Genomic DNA, 18,234 nt, shown 5'->3' with positions numbered 1-18,234 from the left:
CCATAAAGATGTTCTTCTAGAGTTCAAGTTCAGAATTATTTGTAGCCCATTTTCACTTGCGGTCTAGACATGAGGTTAGACAAATGACTGTTTATAATTCTACAATTTTTGCTTCATATATCATGTTCTGTGTTTTTATACATGTTTTGTTTGTAAAAATAATTTCAACATATCTTGTCTGACATAGTTTTCTACTATTGGATGTTTTTGAGTGTGTCAAATCATCATCATCATCAGAGGCTGAGGCTGCTGCCCTCTGGCCCTCATCATCATCATCATCATCATCATCAGAGGCTGAGACTGCTGCCCTCTGGCCCTTTTCTTCACTCAGATTGTGCTGCTGCTGCTGCCAAACATTATTGACAATTAGCGATTTCGAAGCATCACTCTGCAGGGATTTAAACATTTTCTCTCTTACCTTTTCAGATTGAATGGTATTACAAATACTTGGCATTTACTTGTAACTTAATGCTTGTCTCTCACTGGCTACACTGTCAGCAGAGAAGCTTCATGTAGTTGCGCTTTCATCATATTCACATTCATGTTCACATTCATCATATTTCATCTTTTTTTAACCTTCAGTAGAGTGACAAAGATATGACCAGAGCACAAATTAATTTTTTGATTGTGTCCTTGAATATGTGATTTATAGAGCTGTTTGTTCTTTCTTTTTTTTTTTTATGTGCAAGCACTGTAAGAAAGAGGTAAAAACAAAGAGCATAGAGAGAAGAGCCTTTTTAAGTCTAAAAGTAGGCTTTATGTAATGTCAAGAAAGCAGGACTTAAATTATTCAGAAAACTAAGCTCAGGACACTGTGGAACCACACTGGAGAGAGAATTCATCAAGCGTCAGAAACCAAACAAGGTAGCTTGTATTTCTCCATCTGGGGAGGAGTCACAATTATTAAGAAACCATAAACTATGTCAAACTGTCAATTAAAATCTGCATGACTGCAGAAGGCCACACGGCCTGCGTTAGGGATGGTTCAAGAGTCTGCCAAGTCTAAACAGTTACAGTTACAGTGCAACACCTTAGAATACAATAGAATAGATACTTTATTGTCATTGTCATAAAACAACGAAAAACCACCAAAATACCCATAATAATGCCATTATTTTATTTATTTATTTATTTATTTTAAAAAGGCAGTCTGTTAGGAAGCTCCCATGCTGTGGTGCATACAGCAGGCACTAAAAACCAACGCCAGTTTGTGTTAGTGTTTAATTTTTAGATGTCATCCTTGAACTCTGACAAATAAATTAAAGATGGTGAGATTCTAAACATAATGTTAATTTCTAATTTAATTTAATTTAATTTAATTTAATTTGATTTAATTACTTGATTTATTGGGTGGGTTGTTTTAATATTTTTCAGTTTGTAACCCTGTTCAATTTGTCTTAAGCCCTGGAACCCCACTTTGAAAAGCACTGGGCTACAATACTCACTGAAGTCTTTTCTTCTACAGCTAGGGGGAGATATTGATTAAGAGGAAACAATTATAAGCCATTCATGTACAACATTGTGGGCTGTTTCAGCGATTGGTCCACAAGCTACTTCTTTTATCATGAGGAACAGAAGGTTTTAGTGAATTCACATCGCTTCCAAAAATAGAATATGCATTTTGGAGAAAAAAAAAATAATAATGCACATTGCTCAGTATTTAAAAGAAACACAAATGATTATATCTTGTAAATGTGGCAATTTTGTAAGTAGCAGATTCAAAATAACATCAAAGTAATGACATCAGATAGCATCAGTTATGTGCAATAGAGAGTTTATCAGCCATGGACCTTTTTTTTCTCCCAAATGATGAATATTTAACTTTGGAGCATAATTAGTCTTCATCTCTGTCAAAGTTATGTCCCCATCAGTGTTATTTTATGCATGTGTGTGATATATATTCTAATGGCATGCAAGTACAGTGGCTGCCTAGTGGATGGATCCAAGGTCCAGAGGATTACCCTCTCGTGTGTGTCTTTGTTGATTCAAGTTTGTGTGCGTGTGTGTGTGTGTGTGTGTGTGTGTGTGTTCTTAGTGACGTAGCAAACGCTAATCCGGCCTAAGCCCAGGGCACCACGGTAGATGTCCATTAGTGTAATGTTCCATATACGTCCTGCCTTTCTTTCTCTCTCTCTCTCTCCCTTTCACTCTGTACATTGCTTGAGGAAAACGGGAATCCAAAAGAAGTGACATACAGCTGAGTGACAGCACAGATGAAAGGAAATCTCTCGGTGACTGAGTGATCCATAACATGCTATAAACAGGGCTCCTGGTGCTGTATAATGAACTGGTGTGACTTATTTGTCATGGACCGAGGTCACTCAGCGCCTTAGAAGGACAGGTACACAAACATGAATACACAACCATCCGCACAACCATCTATGCTTTTTACGCAAATGAGTGGTCTGTTCTAGGATTACATTTCTACTGTCCACACTGAATGAAATGTCACTAAATGAGTTCATGACTATTATAGTAATATACCATATGCCAGAAGCATTTTGGTCAGCAGATCTCAGCCTAAATCAGTTCACTCATAAGAGATTCTACCACCATCACTAAAACACTACGATCATCAGAACAGGACTAAGCTTGGTCATCAAAAGCCACCGGAACAGCTTCAGTGGATTTTAGCATACTTTCAGAAAGTGTCTTGAACATCACTGGATGGTTGTGAAGCCAATATTTCACAGGTTTAAAAAAAAAAATGGCATTTAGTGTGCAGAGGTAGAAAATGTTATTCTGGATGGATTTCAGAATTACCTTTCATTGTTAAATTTGGTTGAAGTTCAGTGACCTAAATGGACATGGAAAACTAAAATTGTTTACAATATTTTTACGCATATCAAATTATCATGGGATCACTGAAGCTATGTGTATGGTGGTATTTTAACCCTTTCATGCATGAATTATGAAAGCCCGAGTCAAGATTTGTTTTCTTATATGTTTTTACTCCTCTTAGGGCATGAACACTTTTGTGAGTCTCCATACTTCTTTCAGGATGCAGGACTGGTATTACCATGTCATGATACTAGTATTAATATGTTTTCAGCAACAAGAATTGACAGTTAGGTGCCCCGGTGGCTCACCGGTAAAGCGTGTGCACCATGTACCAGGGCTTAGTCCCGATCGCAGCGACCGGGGTTTGAATCCGACCTCAGGTCCTTTGCTGCACGTCATTCCCTCTCTCTCCCCTGCCTTTCCTGTCTATCTCTACTGTGACTGTCAAATAAAGCAGAAATGCCAAAAAAAAAATCTTTAAAAAAAGAATTGACAGTCTCTGCATAAACCTCAATGGGGGGGAGCAGCAGAGAGCATTCTAACAGCTGATATGCAATTCCACCATAGAAACCATTGCATTTAGGAGAAATGGCTTTAAACAGCTGTCCACTGTAGTGACAGCTATGCGCCAAAGGGTTAAAATTAAGTGAGGCCACACTCATTTGCATTGAGACCATACCATTGAGATGAATGGTTCTGTATTTTTGTGTACCTGGCCCTCGAAGGTGTTAAGTGGAGCTGCTCCACAATGAAGGAATTGACCAAAGTCTATTCAGCCTGATTTCAACTTGGCATGTATCCCTCAATCCTTTAACTTGTCACCCCTGTGTAGGCTTACTTCATCATATTTTTGACATATCTGTACTGTATGTATGTCTGAGTAGAGGAACCACCCTGGGGTTCAAATATCCACCCAGCTGAAGTGCCCTTTAGCGAGACACTGAGTCCCTACCAGCTGCATGATGCTGTTCTGTAGCTGGCCCTGACCTCTGACCTCTGTGTGGAGGGGGAAAACAAATTGTACATCATGTCATTACTTACGTCACCATGTGAGTTGTCGACATGCTCTCACACAAACACCAACAAGACAAATTGCCTTTGTATTGTTGCACAGGGTGAACACTCCATTTAGATGATAACATTTCCTCATTTTTCCTCAGTAAAATTAGGCCATGCCACTTTAGCAAAGCTGAGCACTGGTGGGATCTTTGTGTGTTTGCGTGTGTCTCAGAGGAACGTGTGACAAACAGACTCCTAATTGCAGTGTCTACTGTGGAGATTGGGCTGCCCTAAAAACTGTCATGTCTCTGTGTCAATGAAGGCATTTACTTTTGCTTCAACACTACAGAGAAATCAAACAGCACTGCAGTAATTTGCTGATTTGAAGTAACACAAGCTAAGGCACTAGGAAGAGGATGATACTTCACCATAGGTCTGATTTCCAAATTTCATACAGTGCCTCCTTAACACTTTGTGATGAGATGCAAGATTTTTCATTGCCTGGGAACTCAATCCTGGCATGCAGGAATTTACTATTCACAACATTAAAGCTCTCCCGTTTATCTCCTTTTGCTAATATATTTTCATCTTGACATAAATAAATATTCCTTTTACCATAGGTCTCTTTTTTCTTGTCCTAGCACTACTCCACTACCATAAGTGGAAACATTTTTAGCATCCAGTCTGAATGGCACATGCTACCTCTGGCAGTGGTGGTGTTTACATTCACAGAGTAACCCAGTTAAGGGGCTCAGGTTAAGGTTTTATTTGACTAAAGCTGTTTACACATACCTTTGATATCCTGTGACTGAATATCCTTGTTGCCCTGAATAGACCAATTAGCACAACATCCCTGCCCCTATGATGTGTCCTGCCAACAGATTAAATCATCAGCTGTCCCAGATGGCATAAACCAAAAGTGAAAGGGGTACAGTGTCTCCATGTCACAGAGGCTTGTTTTATATGGGAGTAATTGAGCTTCTCATAATTGGCGTACAAGCTTAACAGAGTTATTCTATCCAGTTTATTATGTTTACATATGCCCCCCCAGAAGTAGGTCCATGTTAAGTTTTTCAAGATCATTTACGCATTGTCCTCATGTAAGTTTACACATTCCATTCATATGGTATATGTTGTTATGAAATCATTTAGTGACATTTCATTCAGTGTGGATAGTAGAACTGTAGTCCAAGAGGAGATCAGTCATTTGCATAAAAAACATAGATCAGGTCAGATGGTTGTGGTTAAAATGGAGAAAAAAAAGATGAATTTTCAAATTTGCCCGGCTTAGTGTGGACATGGTGGGCTGAGTGACCTCGGCCCATGACAAATAATTTACACAGTTCATTATACAACAGCCGCGTTTTCAACATCACTCAGTCATTTACAGTTTTCCTTTCATTTATCACTCATCTGTCCATTCTTTCTTTTATGTGTATGTGGCTCCACTGGAAATTATGTTAGTGCCATGCTCTGCCTGTTGAGCTACACAGGACCATGATATCAACTCAACACAGCATCCAATGACATGAAAAAAACAGAAATTAATCTCATTTTTGTTCTACAGTTATGATGTTTTTATTGGCATTTTCCATAGTATTATTTTACAATGATGGTCACAGTCTGGAAAGGTAAATAGACATGAAACAAAAAGAGTGGCACTATTTCAAAGGGGGCAGGAAACATGGGCCACTCTTCTGTATGGCCTACATATGGAGCATGCGCTTGCCATGTTAAGATATTTTCAGCTAGCTAAATGAATTATTTAATGCTTTCTAAGAGCAGTTGGACATGCAGAACACACTTAATGCGCTACTTGATATTGCTGGGGTTGAATTGTAGGTGACGAGGTTCAGCCCTGCATGTGCACAGGTTGCTGACCCCATCGCCGAAGCCTGTGACCGTGAGGAGCCTAACTTTGTTCTCAGGTCTAATAACTGAACTGGTTGTTGCTGTTGTGTTGATGTTGTCGTCTGACCTCCAGCTAAGCTCCGCCTCTTCCCACTATCAATCAGACTGTTACCTGTCATGACTAATGCCCTGAAATATTTATGATGGTTAAACAAGGTTCCTGCCAGTTCAGACCACATGCAAATACATTTATCACACACACACAGTCACGTATTGTACAGTATCCTGACTTACAGTGTATCAATTAAATGTTCAACCTTTTCTTTTGAATGGTCAGATTTAGCTCCCTGAGGAAAAGGTGAATCCTGTACAATCCAAAGCATCAAACTTCCTAAATATTACCGCTTCAACAGAGTTGGTAACACTGGTGTATTAACAGTCGTGGCCCGCATTACTGTTTTCACATCTGAAAGGCTCAAATACTTAAATTTCATCTGACAAAGAACCCTGGTATTAATGTGTTGTCAAGAAGACAGGCATAAGGTCTGCTAATGGAAGTTAACTGTTGTAAATATCTGAGTGGCTTTTCATCTATCCATTAAATGGCTTTGCAGTGAAGTGGTGGGGGAGCCTTGGTTAGAAGCTGTGAGGACTATAAACTCATGGTGAATCACTGTGGCCGTATCATGTAGCATCACAACATCTATACTGATGGATATATGCAGTGTGTTTTACATGGACAACACCAGAATACTGACAAGGGCAAAGGACGGCATCTTGACAGACAGTTACTGCAGCAGTCGATGTTTCGGAACAAAGTGTACATACAATTTATATTACACATAGACTTTTAAAAAAACAAAAAAATGGGAGGAAGAAACAGAGAAAATGGGGAAGGTGATCTAAATCCATGAAGCCATCAAAGAAGCACTATGTACAGCCTCGGAGGGCACGGGGAGGGGATTATGTCGAAGTGGGACAGGACTATCATTTCTTAACAAAAAGCCAAAAGAGAGACGACACAGAACAATATTAACAACAAGGGCAGAAAGAGGAAGCGGGGGTGGGGTGGGGCAGTCAGGGGAAGGTCTGATATGTGCATGTGTGCAAACCTCTACAGAGTATGTATCACGATAAAAGCATGTTTTTGCGCCGCCCGCTGTATTGAGCAATGGAAAGGACGCTGGGCGCAGGTGTTGCAAGTTAGGCAGGGTGGGAATGGGTTTTTTTGGGGTGGGGACGGGGGTTGAAAAGCACTTCTTTCATTTTTGCTGCAGTTTAGCCACTGCCCAACATCTTTGTAGCACGCTGGTTAGCCTCATCAATCCTGGTCTTATTGGAATCAGCCTGGAAGAGAAAAGAGGGATAGGGAGTGAGGGGTTGTCAATGTGCTCAGTGTTATGTAGCTTCTCAGGTTGTAGTGAAACACATGCTACTGTAGTGATGAGATCTGAGCCATCCCATGGCTAATATAAACAATTACAGTGATTGAAGCCACTGAGAATTTTCACCATATATTTTCCCCATTAATGCATCAACCAGATTTCCCCATTATTGTGTCAAGCTGCGGCTAAATATGCTTAAAATCAGGATAACAGCATCTGCATTTCCATATCCAAATCCAAATATAAGCCACATGTAACTTAACTTTCTTCTATTGCATTTATTTACATTCCCACTAATCTTGACACTGCAACTCCTTAAATACAGCCTCAGAAGCTTTAAGTCTAACCACATCAAGTTTTGTTGTTTTCTGTAGCCTCTCAATGATGCTGTCATTGTTTTGCCAAACATACAAACATAAATGGTTATTTCTGTAAAAAAATAAATTTATATAGTCTCGTAGATATGTCTGTTAAGTTTATTACTTTGTGCCCTACACAGCTTCATCCTGTTGTCATCCTGTCGTTGTAGTTTCATGAGCCAGTATCAACTATAAATCGAACTTGTCAATATTACATTAGCCTTGGCCTCTAACACTATCTTCTCCACTTCTTCTACTGTGCTTCCATCTTTATAAAATATAACCCCAGCTTCTGAAAATGACAGAGTCTGTAAATTTGTCCCCTAGCTCTCTATCAATAATATTCTCATTGCAGGTCTATAAATACAGTCATCAATCTAAACTCTGGATTAGAGGTGCTGTGATATACTGGCATTGACGATAACGGTGATGTTTTACACTGATATCATCTTAATAATATGCATATGATAATATCATGTAAATAATCCAGCACCAGTTAAATAATTTCTGTTTCTTTCCATTCTTCCTTTGTGTCCCTCTCTGTCACCCCCCTCCCCACACACACACACACACACACACACACACACACCAATTGTGTGTGTGTGTGTGTGTGTGACGTGGTTACAGACTCACTCTCACAATTAACAAGGTTAAAAAATAATTTGACTGACAGCATCATTAGCATTTTCTTTTCTTAGCATTCTCTTTTCTTTTTTTTTTTTTTTTTCAAATTTTCTCTGCATATTGTGATAATATCATTATCATGAATTATTTTGGCCATGATAATTGTGTAGTGAAAATCTGATATTGTGACAGCCTTATTCTCAACTAACTGAAACTGGCAAAGGAGACCAATTTTAATCTTGCTGTGAAATGAAACACAAATGATATATTTACGTCTTATAATATGTCTGTATGCTTATATAGTTTGTTCCCTGGTTTTAAGTGTACCTTCTCCATGATCCTGTCGATCTGGCGGTTCTGGGTGTCGATCTCCTGGCCCATGTCCAGGGCCATGTGACGCAGGTTGCCAATGATGCCACCCACCTGCTCCAGGTTCTCATCCATCTCGTTCTCCCTGGCATCGTTTGTTACCCTGGAAACACACAGGAAGAGGAAGTGGTGTCGTTTGTATTGTGGTCTGCTTGTACAATGTCAGAAAGCACGTTTCTCACAAGAACAATATGTTAAGTGATTCTCACAATCATGAGAAAAGAGACACCTACACACATAGCACATTTGAAATATTTTGTTATGTGTTAATTAGCTATAATTCAAATATTTCAGGAGGATATTAAGGTTTGTTTCCACTGTGATTTGACATTCTTGCTCATGTCCCTAGCATTACTGTGAATATATGCCATTATTTCCATGTCTTAGCTGTTTTTCCACATACATATATTTTAAAATAAATACTGTCTAAATACTAGGAGGTAGTCCCAGTAGAGTAATTATTATTATTATTATTATTATTATTATTATAATTATTATCATCATCAGCAGTAGTAGTAGTAGTAGTATAATTACTAGACTGTAGAATTATTAGAAACTGACTCCTGTGTCTACATATCTAATGAAATCATCAATAGTCAACCCTAAAATATTATCACACTATTGATACTGATATTTTATGTTTGATATTTGGTCAAAGATGTGGTGATATTTGATTTTGTGTGCACTGCCCTGCCCAAGCTGAAAGATGTGCTTTGGTGCTAAAGATGTGGGAACCAGGCACATAATGACCTTGAGAAGCGGCATATCTGATTACAAGCAGAAAACAGAAGTAAGAGGCCACACTCCTGTCTCTTATCAGTTCTCCTGGTGTCCCTGAATGCATCACATTAATATGAAATGCTGATGCAGTTTTTGCTGCGTCTCATACAGAGTCACGGATTGCATTTTCCAACTAAATGAGAAGTCTTCGGAGTCATCTTCTATGCAGTATCACCTCCACACACAAAATATAAACATATCATACACACACACACACACACACACACACACACACACATGCACTACACTTACCTGCGGATGAAGCCCCCACTGATGGCCATCTGTTCGCGTTCATCCACCACGCGAGCCCCTGGCTGGCTGTTCACCACTCCATCCTGGTTCCCTCCCCAGGCCTGGCCCCCGCCCTTAATCCTACCACACACACATTGTCAAGTCAGCGTGGGGTATAGTGTGTACGTGTGTGTGCTTGTGTTTGTGTATTTGTATTTGTGTGTGTGAACTGAAGATGTATTTGTGTGTATACTTGTTTGTGAATGTCAGTGCGCTTCTGTGTGTGTTCACTTGAGAGTCAATATGTATATGCGTGTGTGTGTGTGTGTGTGTGTGTGTGTTGGTTTCATGTAGTCATTCACTATCAAAACATATGATCAGACTGCAGTGGAAAACAATTGGTATCAAGCCAATTCACCTACTAAAGCAACATGCCAGCCACACGTATGTTGTAGTTGCATACATGTAATTTCAATCTATCAAGACATAATTGATCCCGAATGCAGATCAATTGAACCAGAGCACAATAAGCTCACATGTGGCTTGTGTTAGAAAGTAATCGAGGTCCTTTACAGTCTCAGCGAAACTGTCTCCCACAAGCACATACAGTACAACACAAACACAAAACACTGATACGAGACTTCAGACAGAGGAAAGACAGTTCACACACACAAACACACACACAGGGAGAACACACAGTATACAGTGATAGATGTGGGCAGGGGAGACATAAAAACATACATGAGGGGACCGGGATCAGGGCACATCATATCAACATGCTCAGTCTATTGAAAGAAAGCCAACCAGTTAGATCCATCATGGAAAGAAAGAAAAAAAAAAGTGACCGGTGTTCATTTTGAAAAGAAGACTAAATTAAAACTGTAACCAGCCCTTCATTTCATCTGGATGGTTAGATCAGTAGGATGATACACTGTATGCAGTCAAATAGTAGTCAAAGATAATTCTTGGTGTTTGTTTTACTCTCTTTGGTGTGAATTCTGAATTAATGCAACTGCTGTCTGGATATGGAAAACCCCAACCATCTGGTGCTACGAACAGATTGAAACCAACAGCAAGAATTATTGGCAAATGCTATTTGACCCAGGGCTGCCATGTATAGACTGTAGATCTGATGAAAAATATGACATAACCACAGGATTACATAACAAGTGGTTTATGACAGGGAGGAAATAAGAGCTATAGAACAGACAAGACTTGGGCCAAACCTCTCTCATAATCACCAAACAGAGTCAGCAGACTACCAAAACACTTGTAATACTCACAAAACATGTAGAGGTTCATCCCAAAATGGGCTACTAGACTGTCTGAATACGCTCACTTGTTCTTCTAAAGTAATTTTGTGGTGAAAGGAAAGCATATTATGAGTTACTGTTAAAGTAACCTCATACATTAGAATCATCTTGTTTAATCCAGAGCGTGCTTTTCATTTAACCATGTTTCTATGCTATTATTTTTATTAGTAGTAGTATTAGTATTAGTATCATTATTATTGCTGCATGTCATTCCCTCTCTCGCCCTGCCTTTCCTGTCTTTTTGTCTATTAAAGCAAAATACCAAAAAAAAAAAAAAAAAAACCTAACAATGAAAAAAATCACAAATTTTCTACCAGTGATTAATGAAATAAATGCCTGCTGGTTCCATTTGGGTTTGTCAAGAAGGCAAAAAAAAAAACAGCCAGTGCTACACTGATGCCTGAGCTGTGCAGTCAGATTTAGCTCCAGCCCTGATTCAGGACCCTTTGCTAGTCTTTCTTCATGTTGGCTGTTGATTCTCCAAAAGGCTCCTGCGCTGCTCCAAAGAAAATTCTCCCTACAGAAGTCAGAGATAATGTAATGAAAAACTATTGAATGTTACAGAACCAAGCAGTTGTCTATAATCCTTCAATTTTCAGTGTACAAATAAACTTTTAGAGGTGGTCAAAGACAAATATACCTGGTATTCTCTATTGTAACAAAATGAAAATTGGCACCCCTTACTTCATTGGTGCCATACTTTTGAGCAATATGCTTGTCACTGCCACTTGAGGCAAAAACATAAACTAAAACAATGGAAAATACTGTACATGTCTTTAGGTCTTAAAGTTTCTTTGTACATGAGAGATGTGGTGCATGTCAGCGTGGCGAAAGTAGATGAGTGAAGGAATGTGGACATCTGTTTGGGTGAGTGAAACTGGACGTAGCTTTTTTTTTTTTTTTTTTTTTTGCTACAGGCCTCTGTAACTTTTGTGGGGAGATTTCTCTTCGGAGCAGCACAGGACGCCTTGGGGCGGCATCCACAGTCGATTGGACCAAAGATTACCAAAGGATCCTGTATCATGGCTACTACAGCCTTTGCACTGCATCTGTATAAATGATAAAGGCACATGTTTATTCATCAAGGCTGGTAGATTAACATTCTGCTTCACACTTTCGGCAACATCCCGCCTCGCACTCACAGATGCATATGAATCACAAGTTCAGGCACCAGTGCAAGTACTTATTCATGGTTCCTCAGCCATTTGTATGTTCTATAGCTCTGAGACACTGCAAAGTATTCATCGGTCCTACAGGTCCAGTATGCTCAGACATGGCTCAGTCACCATAGTTTGGCTGTTGAGGGACAGAAAACAGATCATACAAGACTTCTGCAACAATTGCTGATAATTGATTTACATGTTTTTTTTTTTTTGTTTGTTTACAAATCGAGTTTGTCTAAGTCTTGTATGACTAAAGCATAATGTAGGACAGTCCTGAGAGAGGGAAGGAAAGAGGAAACGGACGCCTTGCATAGTTACATCCTGTAATCTGATGGTCATTTTAGAGGATTAAAGAGTAACATAACATATTTTATAAAGCTATGTGCCTTTGAAATGTATGATAACAGTATGTGCTTGACTGTAAATGTTTGATTATAATCATTATAGTTTGATTATGGTGGAACTTGGTTGTAAGAATCTCAGCTGCCACCTGTTGCATTACCATCATACCTAATCACAGTAAAGAATGGCTTCAACTGTTTAAAAGATTTAAAACAATGTTAGTAATGCATGCATACTATTTAAGGAGTGTCAATACAAAAAATAAAGAATATCCTGATTTACTGGATCATGTACAACAAGTGTTGCTATAGGAACTAACTAATCATGCCAAGCCACACTTGATGGAAATTACGGCTGGAGGATGTGTTTGACCAATCAGATTCCTTGGCTGAAACTACCTGCTGTTGTTGTCTTGTAAAGTTATTATGGTTGTATGTGATAATAATAGCAGCCCTTTTGAGTAGCAAGAATGTCAGGTGAAAACCGCCAGACATTCAGAGAAAAACAAACCAATTTTTATCCTGGCAGCCATTTAATGTTTCAGTTAAATTAATTTGCTCTTAATAGGTTGCATGAGCCTAAGCGCCATTTCTGAAACCACACAGGACCGAGTAATTCATTAATTCAAGCGAAAAAATAAATAAATTAAATAAAATAAAAAGACATGAAGCTACTTAATTGGACAGTGTCAGTTCAAGGTTTTCACCTGAAAACAAAATGGGGAAAATTCAAATGAGCAATTTGGAAGAGTAGGCAACTGGTTGATTGATTCTGTGGCTGAACTCTGTGCCTGCTGGAAGGGATTGGGCGGTGTTGGAGGCTGCTGGAGGGGGGCGGATGTAGGGGGTGGGGGGTGGGGGGGTACAGTGGCCCAGATCGCTGCTTACGCTGATCCCTGCTGGATCCCTGCTGCTCTCATCCATTGTGGAATGAAGGGCTTTTAAGGACGACGGCCATGCCAGTTGGAAAGTAGATGTAGTAGCATTTTATCTGTTGTGCGAAGTGACTCACATTCATGCGTGCACACACTCGCACACATGCAAACGCATATATGCACACACACGCACACACAGACGCACTGTGTTGGTGCGGAGTGGGCCTGTTTGCAGAGTGTGTTGTGGTGGCTTTGGGCCTGACTGCTCACACCACAGTTCACCATGCTCTATATACCATAAGGCTCAAGCAGGCAGACAGATAGATAGGCAAGTAGGCAGGCACTGAAACACATGCAGTCAGGCAACGCAGGCTGCACCTACTTGTTACATGGACATGTACATAGACCACAGAATTGTCCTAGATTGTTCAAATTCTTTTCTGCATCCTTCATGTCCTTATTGATTTGGTCCATCCCCTCCTCGATGCGCTCCAGTTGTTCTGATTACCAACACATTGTCATTTTTCCAACCAAAAGAACGAAAGCACGTGAGAAGAGAAGAGGAAGAAGAAGAAGAAAGTGGGATTGGGTGGAAGGAGGGGAGGGGCATAGAGAGGGGAGACAAAGGAAAAGAGACAAAAAAAAAGACATTGACTGTGACAAGAGAGACATCAGACATCACCATCACCACCACCAGCACTGGACAGGCTAGAGCGCGGGGCTCCTGGCCGGTACCTACTTTTTAACACATGGGCATATCAGACCACAGCATTGTCCTAAATCTTTTAAATCTTTCTCGGCCTCCTTCAGGTCTGCGTTGACCTTGTTCATGCCCTCTTCGACACGATCAAGTTGTTCTGGTGAGGACAAAGGCATGAGAGCAGTGAAATGAATTTGACTGGTTTGTTTTGATGGTTTGCGCTCTAGGCTACAAGGCAAGAGGCAAAATGTGTCTAGGCTAGATGCAAGAGGAAAAGCAGGCAACAAGCATTAAGTGTATGTGTGTGCACACTTGCATGTGCACACACATACACATGAATGCGTTTATGTGTGTTTCTGCAATTGCATGCTAGCGTTAATTACAAACCTGCTTTGTCAAACCATAGTTTTGCCCCTCTAGATATGTACAGGGGCAGGGTACCTGGATATGTCTGTACACAGAGCAGATAGAAAAAAAAAACTCAACAAGAACTTACATCTTTCCTCATCAAATGTTGTTCCTTGCATTTTTTTTCACTTGAGAGAAGAGAAAAGATTTTGTTTCCTACCTCAATCCAAAGGGACATATATTGCTTCGCTGAAAAAGTGTTTAATCTGAGTAGCAATATCTGTACCAGTATCAGCAAATTTCAATACCAGACCAGAATCTGTACATGAAGCTGGTCATTTTGTCAGTCTTGTCTGAACTCTATCCCACACCAATAGCGAAGAGTGAGAGACAGAAAGAGCAGAAAATTTCCCAGTAGAGCAAAGAAGAAAGATGGCAAAAAAAGACTAAAGCTAGATTAAAAACTTATTGAAGTTCAGAGGAACATCATAGATTGGATTTAATCAAAAACTAGCCCACACAAGCTGAAAATAAAAACAAGAAAGAATGAGAGGCTTTGGGAGAGGCAGAGCTGACAGAAACACTTATAAATGGCTGAAAATATGACTGAGTGGTAGAGGAACTAACAGCAAATGAATGACCAGTGAATGAATGAACAATTGATGGTGGCAGATGTGGTGAAAAGCATTATGGCATATCAAGGCACACAAGGTCTTGAATGTGTTCTTACTTAGGTGGTCAATAGGGCACAGAGCTATAAAAATCTCTAATTCAAGGTCAGATCCTCTCTTAGTCTTGGTAATGGTAAAGGAGCAGGATAGGGAGAGCAGTGATGTTATTCCAGTGGGGAGGAGCGTATCAGTTTCATTGTACTGCAGTGGACAAAGATGATTATACAATGGCAGTGCAGGAGCTTTAATAACCAAGGCTGTTGATCTCAACAGAGCCCATCTTAAATGGAAGGTCCAGTATTTTCATAAGCTGTGCTGAAGCTTCACATTAAATGCAACACCACAAAGCGACATACATTTATTGCAGCAGACAAATGTAGCCGTGTCAGTGCTTCTGACTGGATTGAGATACCAACTCAGCTGCTTGGGTATTTTTGTTTCCCTTGATCTAAGTTTCAGGAGATGTAATGTCAAATTTTCATCATGAATCTTGTGTGACAATTTTGAAAATTAATCTTTTTGGGAAATGGCACCCTGTTGGTTCCATGCCTCCTCAGTTTCAGGGGTGGGAGCTGTTATGAGAGTGCACAAAAATTGTTGTTGCTTAAGGCCACCAACTAAGAGAGCTTGCAGAGTAGAATGCCACTGTCAAAAATGCGACAGATGGTAACATTTTCAACTGCATGTTATCTGATACCACAGTTAGCGGAGTAGTAATGTGTTACAAGTAACACAAATGAATAAATTAGTACAGTTTGAGCACAGAGTGCATTACAATTGCTTCTCCCTTTGTGATGGTTTAAGAGAAAGCTGATGATTTTCATACAGTGACTTGACAGACACACATCGCTCTGCAGGTGGGCAGTCAGTACCACCAAGCAAGTTTTGTTTTGTTTTGTTTTTCAAATTTAACCTTTATTAACACAGGTAATCTGATTAAGACACGGGGTCTCCCTCTCAAGAGAGACCTGTCCTAGTGATTAAGGAAGAAGGCCGTGCAGCAGTCAGTGACCTTTTCAACTCCAAGTCCAGCTGGTTAGCTCGCAGCAGTGGAAGGTCAGACGACCCAGTCAGAGGCTGCGGAGAGCAACCCTTAGCCACAGTTAGATCCAACAGTTGACAATCGATAAATAGTCGGTAGGGGAGAGTGGGGTAAATAGTGCCAATTTTTACTTAAAGTGCCTTTAAAGCAAGGGGATTACAGTAATGCCTCCAACTAAAATATGCACATATAGTTTAGGATGTTGTGCATCCCTGGGAACAATCACTTTGGATCTTATATAAACTGTTTGAGAAATATAGCTTTTGAAAAAAAAGTGGTTTTGTGGCACAACTTGCCCCCGATGCGGGGTAAATTGTGCCATTAGAGAGAATACACTGGGGTAAATTGTGCCATTGATAATTGAAGTAAAACAGATCATTTTAATCTCACAAATGATAATGCTATATAAAAGCAAAACAAATTCAATACAAAATTATTTATTTAACATTTATTTATTATTTTAACAAGATCACAGGCCACTTTTCTATAACGAGGCCTAGCGCCACATGAACACATACCCCAAACAAACTAAAAAGTCCAAAATGAGCACCTATAAATCATCTTCATCTGAATCTGAATAGTTTTAGTGATCAAAGGTAAGAAAATAATGTACAATAACAATAAAATACAAGAAAGTAATATATAGTATATAATCACAAGTTGTGCCACTGGCACAAATTACCCCAAGGCCCTTTGGCACAAATTACCCCAAGCCCACCATTTTGAAAAAAATGCATCCCCCAGCTGTTTTGAGCTAACATCATGCTAACTGTATAGACTCATGGTGTAGCTTACTAAAGTACTAAAACCTGTGTGAACTGTTTTCAAAGTTTTCTATAATTGTTCAAACACAACAATCAAAAAACCTTGATCATAGAAATTTTACTTTGGAGGGCAAAAAAATGTTTTTTGAACTGAAATGTGCTTACCTCTCAAGCCATGTGTCTCCCTTCTTTATAAGATGAGTGAAATGGATGCCTCTTCAAAAATATGTGGTCACATGACCAACTTCTTCTATAGTTTTCTAGATAACAGGGGTGGCACTACTTGCCCCTTGGCACAAATTACCCCACTCTCCCCTACACCAAATTAAAATGATTTTAAATTGCTTCTTTTTGAATTACAGTTCTTTATCATATGGCCTGAAAATAGACAATCCGGAAAATGTAACTAGTACTCATAATAGCTTTTTTTTTTTTTTTACTCATTTATTCTTAGTTTTCTTATTGGGTAACGTTTACTCATACTCAAGTTCATTTTTGGATGGGTAACTGTATTCGTGCACAAGTAGAACTATTCTGCACTCTACCCACCCCTGCACAATACACAGCTGAGGGCATTTTCATAGGAGGCAGGAACGAGTTGCTGCCATGAGTCAGTCACTGGTATGGTCGGACAGGCTGGAGCAGCTGGGGGCTAATAGTGACTGCTGGTGCATGTGTCGATGTTGTACAGCCATGCCCACTGACATTGGGACTAAAAGTGGCAACCAACGGGACTGTGCAGAATTTTTGCTGGAATCCACATCTGACATTGAAGAACTGGGATCCCTGTGTGTTACTCAGCATCAGAGTTTTGATGCAAACATGTACAACAGTGTCTCAGAAACATTCCTCTTCACAACCAACAAGATAAACACACCAGCTGGACTGAGAAGACGGATGACTAACAAGTCTGTCCCTTCAATTGGCGAACCTGTGCTAATTCATAATATCGCTTTGGCAACAAGGTGCTGTACTGTAATATACTATTTGACCAAAAAAAACATGCATGTGTCTTTGCTTTCCTATTTTCACTTTTATGTCATAATAACTCTTTAATTCAACCCATCTTAAGAGCAGAGGTGCACAAGAGAGCAGGTATGTGGCTTAGGTTTTCAAATGGGCATGTCCCATCTCAGCCAGTTACTCTCTATAAGGTTCAACAACATAAAGTCTGGTGGTTAGCTGGTCTAAGGCACATATCATGAAACAGCACCATCCTGGGTTCAAATCAAGTTTGCGGACCTTTGTCTCATGCCATCCTTTCTCTATCCTCTGTGACTGGGCAATCTCCCAAAAATACTGAAGTGTCAAATTTCAATCCCGTACTATTCTCCTCAAAACTGATCGGACCTAAACTCATGAACACTACACCTTTTCTACCCTGATTTCACAGCAACGCAGCTAATCCACATCATCTCGTCCAATAATTTCAGACCTCACCAGCAGTCTCATCAAAAACCTGAGCAAGAAATGGGACTGCTGTGGACTGAACTGGATCACTCCATTATTCAGAAATCACACTATATCACAAACTACAGATTTATGAAATGGCAGATGACTTGAGGAGCTTCTAAAAAATCTAAAAAGTCTTTTCTGTAATACCAAGATGCTCTTGGTGCGGTGGGTATAGTGGTGATG

The 18,234-nt window shown here is 39.8% G+C and overlaps 1 protein-coding gene across 2 annotated transcripts in view; it reads right to left on the bottom strand.

The window, feature by feature from the left end:
* Nucleotides 1-5,333: 5,333 nt before the first annotated feature.
* The window catches only part of LOC115357011 (synaptosomal-associated protein 25-A-like), a 52,212-nt gene continuing 39,311 nt past the window's right edge, over nucleotides 5,334-18,234 (bottom strand). Inside the window, exons 5-8 of one of the 2 annotated variants that reach the window (XM_030048334.1) lie at nucleotides 13,454-13,571; nucleotides 9,401-9,520; nucleotides 8,327-8,471; nucleotides 5,334-6,978 (exon numbers count right to left, since the gene is read on the bottom strand). In XM_030048334.1, coding sequence (XP_029904194.1) covers nucleotides 6,910-6,978; nucleotides 8,327-8,471; nucleotides 9,401-9,520; nucleotides 13,454-13,571 — 452 coding nt within the window. In that variant the 3' untranslated portion in view covers nucleotides 5,334-6,909. Of the gene's footprint in view, nucleotides 6,979-8,326; nucleotides 8,472-9,400; nucleotides 9,521-13,453; nucleotides 13,572-13,810; nucleotides 13,929-18,234 lie in introns of both variants that reach the window. The other variant, XM_030048333.1, reaches the window with a different exon arrangement.

The sequence above is a fragment of the Myripristis murdjan genome, chromosome 3 (assembly GCF_902150065.1).
Source record: "Myripristis murdjan chromosome 3, fMyrMur1.1, whole genome shotgun sequence".
Classification (NCBI taxonomy): Eukaryota; Metazoa; Chordata; class Actinopteri; order Holocentriformes; family Holocentridae; genus Myripristis; species Myripristis murdjan.
Note: the sequence above shows the minus strand (reverse complement) of the source record. Positions and strands in the feature narration are given on the sequence as shown.